This window comes from Chiloscyllium punctatum, chromosome 36 (assembly GCF_047496795.1).
Source record: "Chiloscyllium punctatum isolate Juve2018m chromosome 36, sChiPun1.3, whole genome shotgun sequence".
NCBI classification, from domain to species: Eukaryota; Metazoa; Chordata; class Chondrichthyes; order Orectolobiformes; family Hemiscylliidae; genus Chiloscyllium; species Chiloscyllium punctatum.
Genome location: NC_092774.1, coordinates 13,546,870 through 13,557,252, shown reverse-complemented (window position 1 = coordinate 13,557,252; position 10,383 = coordinate 13,546,870). Strand labels below are relative to the sequence as shown.

Below are 10,383 nucleotides of genomic sequence, written 5' to 3'. Positions count from 1 at the left end.
CCTTTAAGATTGATGCCATATTCCTAACCGCCCTACACTCCAGGTCCTGCACCCTAAAGCTACAGTCTGGGTTCCCATGCCCCTGCAGAGTTAGTTTAAACCCCCCCCCCCAAGAGCACTAGCAAACCTCCCCCCAAGGATACTGGTGCCCCTCAGGTTCAGGTGCAGACCATCCTGTTTATGTGCAATTTTTAAAGCAAAACTCTGTAGGCAGTCAATACATGTAATAGTGTGTAAATTTGACTTTGGAAATAGAACCAGTCTAACTCAAGTTTGGGATACAGGCAGACTCTGACCTCACACCTTTAATGCATTGTCTAGTTTGAGATGTGAGCTTTTGCTATAAAACCTTGTTATCTCGAGAAGGTGACAACAAGAAGTTCAGGGATTCACATTGCAATGAGACCTGCAACCTATTTGAAAAGGTGGAAGACTTAACAATCCAGGTTTGTTGAATATACCATTTCAGTGGCAGGACGCTGGAATGTTTTGCTGTAAATTGTGTCTCAGGATCTTATCCTCCACAACCACCTGATGATGAGGCAGCACTCCAAAAGTTACTGCTTCCAAAGAAGCCTGTTGGACTACAACCTGGAGTTGTGTGATTCTAGAATCTGGTCTCCAGCATCTGCAGTCCTTGTTTTTACCTCGTTGATTTTAACCCTAAAGCGAATCCTCTTGCAAGGATGCCTGCCTTTCCTCCTCTCTCTCCAAGTTTTCCTCCTCTCTCTACAAGAATCTCAGGGAGTCCCTCTCCCACTGCAACTCCCAGGTCATTTCCGCTGCCCTGAAGCTCTTCAACCATGTCCTGAAACAGACTCGCTACCACAGCCACATTTGCTTCCTCAGTGCCAGCCCCCGTAACCAGCTCATCCTACACAGACTCTGGACCACCTTTAACCAAACAGAGTTCTGATCTGAACAGGCCACTCCACCCTCCTGTCTGACCTATCACCTTCATCCCCACCCCTATTCACCTATTGTACTCTATATTACTTTCTCCCCACCCCCCTCTCATTTATCTCACCACCTTGCAGGCGCACTGCCTCTATTGCTGATGCTTTTGCCCAAAATGTCAATTTTCCTGCTCCTCGGATGCTGCCTGAACTGCTGTACTTTTCCAGTACCTAATCTAAAGTGGATTGGCCATGCTGAATTATCCATAGTGTCTAAGGATGTGCAGGTTAGGGTGGATTGGCCGTGCTAAACTATCCATAGTGCCCAGGGATGTGCATGTTAGGGTGGATTGGCTGTGCTAAATTCCCCATCCTGCCCAGGGATGTGCAGGTTAGGGTGGATTGGCTGTGCTAAATTCCCTATCCTGGCCAGGAATGTGCAGGTTAGGGTGGATTGGTCATGCTAAATTACCCATAGTGTCTAAGGATGTGCAGGTTAGGGTGGATTGGCCATGCTAAATTACCCATCGTGCCCAGGGATGTGCAGGTTAGGGTGGATTGGCCATGCTAAATTCCCCATCGTGCCCAGGGATGTGCAGGTTAGGGTGGATTGGCCATGCTAAATTAACCATAGTGCCCAGGGATATGCAGGTTGGGGTGGATTGGCCATGCTAAATTACCCATCGTGCCCAGGGATGTGCAGGTTAGTATGAATGGGCCATGCTAAATTAGGCATAATGTGCAGGTAAGGTGCATGACTGAGGGTTAAACGTAGAGCAGTGGGGACAGGGGGAATGGGTGTGGGTGGGTGACCCTTGGGAGGGTCGGTGAGGCCGAGTGACCTGCTTCCACACTGTGGGGATTCTCTGAAGGGAGGGGGGTTTGGAAAGTGAGTTGTCCCCCCCGTCTGCTGCTGGGGCCGCGCATGCGCGGTGCGGCGGCCCGCTGAAGGACTCGCCCCGCCTCCTGCACCGTCACGTTTCCTCGCCCCGCCCCTAGTTCCTTTGTGACGTCACAACGCGGAAGTGGCCCTGTCAGTTTCAAAGTGAATCTCCCTCCCTCTGGGCAACTCTTCATCCTGGGAGGGAGACAGAGATGGGAGGAGGGGAAATTGGTCACTTGGAGCAACTGGAGTGAATTCAGGGAGGGAGCAGACTCCGCAAACTCAGGTATGTGTCTTAGTTACCCGGGTGAGGAGGGACTGAAAGATAGAGATTGGGAAGGGGGGAGGGCTGGATATCTTTTCTGTTTTGATGTTTAAAATGCACCCGATTCCCACCAGTAACTGCAACAGGTACAAGTACAGCACATGCAATATTCCTCATTGCAGCTTCAAGCCGGTTTTGCATCCTCTGTTCTTCCTCCACCTTCGTTCCTGCACATTTAGCTTCTTTCCCTCATTCACATTTCCCCCCGCCTTGATGTTCCAAGCTCCATTCTTTCCCAATGGCGCCCATTACTCTTGTCTATTTCTTGCCTTATCCGGCCTTGTGTGTGAACAAAGTGTTAGCGTATATCCTCTTTCACTGCCAGCTGCTTCCTTGTTTGCGAAAGCAACATTTCCTCCCATTTTCCGCCGACACTGAGCTTTCTAACCTCCTTGATTGTGTGTTTTTTGTTTTTGCAGAAGCAGGAAATAGATGGTTATAACTGTTTGTACGAGCACATCTAGTTTAATCTAAACCCCCTCCCCTCACAGCACCTTTCTCTGTTTGTCTGTAACATTGTTTGCAGGCACATTTCATGTATGCACATTTTAGCTAATACGAAAGCAATTATATATTTCCTTCACATAGCTTTCATTCTTGTTAACTCCACTGTTGGCTGAAACAATTATACCCTGGTGTTAGTTCATTTACCATGCAGAAGCAATTATGGTTGCAGAAGTAACACTGCTTTACCTCTATCCCACAGGGGTGACCCTACAACCTTGTATAAATAATGTGGGGCATGGCGAGGGTAAACAGACAAGATCTTTGATCTGGGGTTGCTCATAGGTTTAGGGTGAGATTTAAAAGAAACCTAAGGAGAAACTCCTATGTACAGAGGGTGGTGTGTGTTAAGAATGAGCTGCCAGAGGAAGTGGTGGCTACAATTATAACCTTTAAAAGGTATCTGGATGGGTATATGTTGGGAAACATTTAGAGGGACATGGGCCAAGTGCTGGCAAGTGGGACTAGATTGATTTAGGATATCTGGTCAGCATGGACTGAAGGGACTGTTTCTGTGCTGTACATCTGTGATTCTGGCTTGCCATGAATGTTTGTTACGTCTGTATGTTCAGGTTCTCCCTGGTGTTGGTGTTAACGCCTTGGTGTCTTATTTGCTCCCCACATCCTGGGGACATTAACCATTTCCTGTCTGGCTGTTCGGACTGCTAGTCCGGATCTTCGGATTTCTGGGGTTGGTCAATAAACACACCTGGAAATGACTCTTTGTCAATCATGCAAGCAATAGTTTATTCTTTGATACAGCCGGGTCGCTAGACTCTGATCAGCCCAGAAGGATTAGATTAGATTCCCAACAGTGTGGAAACAGGCCCTTCAGCCCAACCAGTGGGGAATGTGGGGCCTGTCCTGTCATAGTGACATTTTACACTCACTTTCCATCTGCTTTTACTGGCCCTTGGGCTGTTTACCCCCCTCACTGTTTGTTTAATCCTTGGGCTGTTTCCCCCCTCACTGTTTGTTTAATCCTTGTGCTGTTTATCCTTTGCTGTTACTTGTGCAATTGCTGAGGGTAGTGTGTAAATCTTAGTGAAGGAGATTATGCACCAGCATGTATATGTTCCTCAGTTATTGAAGGGGCAGGATCTGTTGAGAATGGTTAGTAAATGTGGTGCACTAAGCCTTATTAACATGGATATAGTTTATTATTTGGAAAAATATACTTTTATTATTTAGAATCATAGAGATGTACAGCACGGAGCCAGACCCATTCGGTCCAACCTGTCCATGCCAACCAGATATCCTAAATTAATCTAGTCCCATTTGCCAGCACTTGGCTCCTATCCCTCTAATCCCTTCCTGTTCAAATATCCATTCAGATGTGTTTTAAATGCTGTAATTATACCAGCTTCCACTACTTCCTCTGGCAGTTCATTCCATACATGCACCACCCTCTGTATGGAAAAGTTGCTCCTTAGGTACCTTTAATATTTTTCTGCTCTCACCCTAAACCTATGCCCTCTAGTTGTGAACCTCACCCCTACACTGACGAAAATACATTTTTTTTTTAAAAAGTGAGCAGCCCGACAAAATGCAAAAGCTATCCAGTCATTTCTGCTGGTAGCTGAGACTAGGCCTCAAGCTTTGGGGGGAGTAGGTTTAGGACTGAGATGAGGAGGAGGAAGTGAGGGCTGCTGGTTTTCCCAGAGAGTAGTGTATCTGCAGAATTCTCTGCCCGAGGAAGCAGGCTCCAAAATGCCCCGGTCCTAATTCTTCAGCTTGACATACCCGTGACTGTAAACTTTGAAGTGTTTTGGTTAACTGATGCAAATATTTCCCACTTGTCCAACAATACAGTGTCAGCTGTTTCAGTCATTTGAGATGGTTTTGATTCATCTGCTAAATACATCTACTATTATTAGACAATATTCATGACAATGTATGGGAGGTGATACTATATATGCAAGTTGTAGACAAGTAAAAAAGACTGACCAGGCAAGGAAGTGGTTAACAAACACAGGGCATCCCTCTTAGAGTATGCACCTTGTTTGTTCACAAATTAAACACACTTCAGATCTTTTCCTAGCTGCTTTCCCAAAATCTGGGTGCCACCAGGTTTGTGAGCGTGTACAATAATGTACATCAACTGAAATAGGCAGCAGCAAAGAGTGAACACAAACCAGTCCAGCAGGGGGCACCCATGTTTTGGTTTGAGTATTGAGGGAGTGCCCTTTTTGAGGCCCCTGTGATATCAGTATCATACCCAGGCTAATGTGCATTGAAACCAGATTATGAAGTGTTAACTTTCCTGCAAACTTCTGCCTGTGTGTGTGTGTGTCTCTCTGTAACATTTTCCAACTTTCCTCATACCTGTTTGTCAGCTCTTGTTTATTTCTTCCTTCCAAGGCAAATGACGCACACGCTTTCCAGAACAGTGCAAATTAGGGAGTTGAGCCTCCTAAATCCTGGCTATCACCCATAGCTGCTTAACCAAGTGTGCAAACTCTCAATATCGGTCAGCCGTTCCATTTGCAAATCGAACACTGTTATCAAAGTAAGTTGTTCTTGTCTCTGCATGAGTCCACAACCCGGTGAAATACAACGGAGTCTTTAATAGTTGCCCAATGTGTCCTGTGCCAAATTCATTCACGTCTGGATGTCCTGAAGCGAGCAATTATCCTTCAGATTTCTACTACCCAATTAAAACTAATGTGGGGTACTCTAATGGATCGGGGGCATTTTATATCAATAATTATTCCCTCCGGTGTGGAAACGGGCCCTTCAGCCCAAAAACTCCACATCGACGCTCCGAAGAGCAACCCACCCAGACCCATTCCCCTACATTCACCCCTGACGAATGCACCTACACTACAGGGCAATTCAGCATGGCAAATTCACCTAACCTGCAATTCTTTGGACTGTGGGAGGAAACCCGCTCAGACACTGGGAGAACGTGCAAATGCCGCACAGTTGCCCGAAGCGGGAATTGAACCCAAATCACTCCAAAAGTTACTGCTTCCAAAAATAGATTAAGTCTTTTCCCTGGGGTCGGGGAGTCCAGAACTAGAGGGCATAGGTTTAGGGTGAGAGGGGAAAGATATAAAAGAGACCTAAGGGGAAACTTTTTCATGCAGAGGGTGGTACGTGTATGGAATGAGCTACCAGAGGAAGTGGTGGAGGCTGGTACAATTGCAACATTTTAAAAGGCATTTGGATGAGTACATGAATAGGAAGGGTTTGGAGGGATATGGGCCAGGTGCTGGCAGATGGGTTTGGGTTGGGATATCTGGTCGGCATGGACAGGTTGGACCGAAGGGTCTGTTTCCATGCTTATGTCTCATGACACTCCAAAGGTTACTGCTTCCAGAGAAGCCTGTTGGACTACAACCTGGAGTTGTAATTTTAACCTTTATCCAAGTTAAGGTGGATTGGCCATGCTAAATTACCCATAGTGCCCAGGGATGTGCAGGTTAGGGTGGAATGGCCATGCTAAATTCCCCATAGTGCCCAGGGATGTGCAGGTTAGGGTGGAATGGCCATGCTAAATTCCCCATAGTGCCCAGGGATGTGCAGGTTAGGGTGGAATGGCCATGCTAAATTCCCCATCGTGCCCAGGGATGTGCAGGTTAGGGTGGATTGGCCGTGCTAAATTAGGCATAATGAACAAGTAAGATGCATTACTCAGGGTTAAATGTAGAGCAATGGGGATAGGGATGTGGGTGTGGGAGGGTCGGTGAGGCCGAGTGACCTGCTTCCACACTGTGGGGATTCTCTGAAGGGAGGGGGCTTTTGGAAAGTGTGTTCTCCTGCCCTACGCCCCAAGGAGCAGCGCATGCGCAGTGCAGCGTCCCGCAGTCGGTCTTGCCCCGCCCCCTCAACCTCCACTTTTCCTCGCCCCGCCTCCTGTACCGTAACGTTTCCTCGCCCCGCCCCTAGTTCCTTTGTGACGTCACAACGCGGAAGTGGTCCTGTCCGTTTCAATGTGAATCTCCCTCCCTCTGGGCAACTCTTCATCCTGGGAGGGAGACAGAGATGGGAGGAGGGGAAATTGGTCACTTGTAGCAAATGGAGTGAATCCAGGGAGGGAGCAAACTCCGCAAACTCAGGTATGTGTCTTAGTTACCCGGGTGAGGAGGGACTGAAGGATAGAGATTGGGAAGGGGGAGGGCTGGATATCTTTTCTGTTTTGATGTTTAAAATGCACCCGATTCCCACCAGTAACTGCAACAGGTACAAGTACAGCACATGCAATATTCCTCATTGCAGCTTCAAGCCGGTTTTGCATCCTCTGTTCTTCCTCCACCCTGGCTCCAGCACATTCAGCTTCCTTCCCTCATTCCCATCCCCCCGCCCTGATGTTCCAAGCTGACCCGCAAAAGATCGGTTTATCCCTCCATTCTTTTTGTGGGTTTTGAAAACTTTCCCAATGCTCTTCTTATAAAAGTTGTGAAGTTATGTTGTAGCTGCACTAGACATTGGTTAGGCCACTTTTGGAATGTTGTGTGCAGTTCTGGTATCTCTGCTAGAGGAAGGATGTGGTGAAACTTGAAAGGATTCAGAGAATAAGGTCATTGAATATATCCAAGGCTGGTTTCATCTGATTTTTGAACAACAAAGAAGTGGATGTTTGTGGGGGAAGGCAAGAACACATCTGTCGTCTGCAAGGTGTTGGAAAGGATTCTGAGGGATAGGATTTATGACCATCTTGTGATTGTGAAGGCTGGACTTTCAGAGCATGTTTTGCCCTGACTGGAAGCAGAAGAGTTTGACTGAAGTGCGTCGGTGTTAATGCCTTGATGTCTCATTTTGCTCCCACCTTCCCGGGGTCATTAACCATTTTGTGTATGGTCCTTCCTCAAGAAGCTGCATTGCAGGTTCACCCTGAATTGACACTTTTTTTCTATGCTTCCCAAAATCAGACCTGCTCACTCTCAGCAGGATCCCAGTGTCGTGAAAGATATTCACATTCAGGTGGTATTATCCAAAATTCAGGGAGATGTCAGTCTTGATGTTTTTGCTTTTTCTGCCCCTGTAAGATCCTGAATCAGCACCTTCAGGGGAATTAGTTATATCGGAGTGAGAACAGAGAGTGGGATGGTGCTTTCAATTTTGTGGAGTAACAAAAGACCAGAATATTCCACAGAAAGTAGAATTGCTTGTTCTGAATTTTTACCCTACCCTGGCAGTGATGACTTTTGTAATCTCTTTTTAAACAGTGTACTTGAAGATTTGAAGATAGAAGCTTCAAAATCAACGCATGAAGTCCTTACACCCGAAACATTGACTCTCCTGCTCCTCGGATGCTGCCTGACCTGCGCTTTTCCAGTACCACACATTTTGACACTGACTCTCCAGCGTCTGCAGTCCTCACTTTGACGTCAATGTCTGACAGTCGCTCAATCCATCGGGACAGGAAACAATTTTCAACTGAGTCTGTGAGAAGCAGCAAAGCGTTTTGGTTCCTGTTTGAGTACGTTTTCAGCATCAGTGGGACTGGATGAGAGACCCTACTGTTGCAGTGCATTGAGTGTGGGGTGTGTAGAAGCATCTACAGCCTGGAAAGAGGAATTGACGGCAGGGAGGGGCGGGAAACGTGTGTGTGCACGCAGCTGAAGCTTCGGCCATGGAGAAACCTGAGGAATCCTGCCCCGTGGAGAAACGGTGGAAGTGTGCTGATGGCGGAAAAAGCTTCCATTTCCCACCTGCCCTGGAGATTCATCAGCGCATCCACACAGGGGAGGGGCCGTTCTCCTGCCCCGAGTGTGGGAAGGCCTTCAGCAAATGCTCCGACCTGCTGAGGCACCAGCGCTCCCACACGGGAGAGAGGCCCTTCAACTGCCCCAAGTGCGGGAAGAGATTTACCCGGGCCTCCCACCTGCTGAGACACCAGCTGGCCCACACGGGGGAGAGGCCGTTCTCCTGCCCTGAGTGTGGGAAGAGATTTGCCCAGGCCAACAACCTGCTGACCCACCGGAGGGTCCACACGGGGGAGAGGCCCTTCAGCTGCCCCGAGTGCGGGAAGGCCTTCAACAATTCCTCTTCTCTGCTGACCCACCAGCGGGTCCACACCGGGGAGAGGCCCTTCAGCTGCCCCGAGTGTGGGAAGGCCTTCAGCGATTCCCCCAACCTGCTGAGACACCAGTGGGTCCACACGGGGGAGAGGCCCTTCAGCTGCCCCGAGTGTGGGAAGGCCTTCAGCAATTCCTCCAACCTGCTGACCCACCAGCGGGTCCACACGGGGGAGAGGCCCTTCAGCTGCCCCGAGTGTGGGAAGGCCTTCAGCAGTTCCCCCAACCTGCTGAGACACCAGCGGGTCCACACGGGGGAGAGGCCCTTCAGCTGCCCCAAGTGCGGGAAGGCCTTCAGCAGTTCCCCCAACCTGCTGAGACACCAGCGGGTCCACACGGGGGAGAGGCCCTTCAGCTGCACCGACTGCGGGAAGGTCTTCAGCAATTCCTCCAACCTGCTGACCCACCAGCGGGTCCACACGGGGGAGAGGCCCTTCAGCTGCCCCGAGTGTGGGAAGGCCTTCAACAATTCCTCTTCTCTGCTGACCCACCAGCGGGTCCACACGGGGGAGTGGCCCTTCAGCTGCCCCGAGTGCGGGAAGGCCTTCAACAATTCCTCTTCTCTGCTGACCCACCAGCGGGTCCACACGGGGGAGAGGCCCTTCAGCTGCCCCGAGTGCGGGAAGGCCTTCAACAATTCCTCTTCTCTGCTGACCCACCAGCGGATCCACACGGGGGAGAGGCCCTTCAGCTGCCCCGAGTGCGGGAAGGCCTTCAGCAATTCCTCCACCCTGCTGAGACACCAACGTGTCCACACGGGGGAGAGGCCCTTCAGCTGCCCCGAGTGTGGGAAGGCCTTCAGCAATTCCTCCACCCTGCTGAGACACCAGCGGGCCCACACGGGGGAGAGGCCATTCCCCTGCACCGACTGCGGGAAGGCCTTCAGCAATTCCTCCCACCTGCTGACCCATCGGCGGGTCCACACGGGGGAGAGGCCCTTCAGATGCCCCGAGTGCGGAAAGGACTTCACGCGCTCCTCCCACCTTCAGAGGCACCAGCGAGTTCACGTACCACCGCAGGGGGGATTGAAGGAATGATGGCTGAGTGCCATTATCGACTGGACTATTAACCCAGTTCCAGGGATCCCAGGTTTGAATCCCGCTGCAGCAGATGGCGCTATACAGGGTATGGGTTGAAATTGCTGAGTGAGGCAATAATTCCTCCAGGTTAAGGCTGTACCAAGGATCCAATTACAAAGGGACATCTTGGTGGTGACCAATAGTAAAGAAAGTGATGGGGGATGGGGGGGGGGGGGGTGGGGTTGGGGGGGTGTGTGCGCTTTGACTTTGAGCTGTTTAAAAAGCAACTGCTTTTTCTCTGCCATTTTGCTGAGGGGGTTTGAAGCTGTAACAAAGTTGGGTCGCAATAAAGGTTACCTGAACTTGCTGCTGTGCTCAGACTCTTATTGAAAGCTTTGAGCTCCAAGAGTTTTTGTTTTAAAGCTGTCATTTCTTTCAGCCTCCTGCACTAAATTTCCAATGTCGCCTATCAGTTGGAGTCGTGAATGAGCAGCCAGTATCGTGAGAACTTGTCAATTTTTCAGGAATGCAGAGTGTGCCGTTTCATCGGCGTTGTAAAGTTTCCTGGAAGCATCAGGAGGTGTGGGCAGTGTTCGCGAGAAATTATGTGGAGAGGCTGATGTTGGACTGGGCTGGATAAAGTTAAAAATCACACAACACCAGGTTATAGTCCGACAGGTTTATTTGGAAGGATGAGCTTTTGGAGCGCTGCTCCTTCATCATGTAACTGTGG

At 49.5% G+C, this 10,383-nt stretch overlaps 1 protein-coding gene across 1 annotated transcript in view; it reads left to right on the top strand.

Annotated features, from left to right (window-relative positions):
- Positions 1 to 1,889: 1,889 nt before the first annotated feature.
- LOC140460737 (uncharacterized) overlaps positions 1,890 to 10,383 on the top strand; it is a 55,732-nt gene continuing 47,238 nt past the window's right edge. The window contains exons 1-2 of the mRNA XM_072555372.1: positions 1,890 to 2,065; positions 7,780 to 9,601. Of these exons, the coding sequence (XP_072411473.1) occupies positions 8,187 to 9,601 (1,415 nt within the window). The 5' untranslated portion in view covers positions 1,890 to 2,065; positions 7,780 to 8,186. The remainder of the gene's footprint in view (positions 2,066 to 7,779; positions 9,602 to 10,383) is intronic.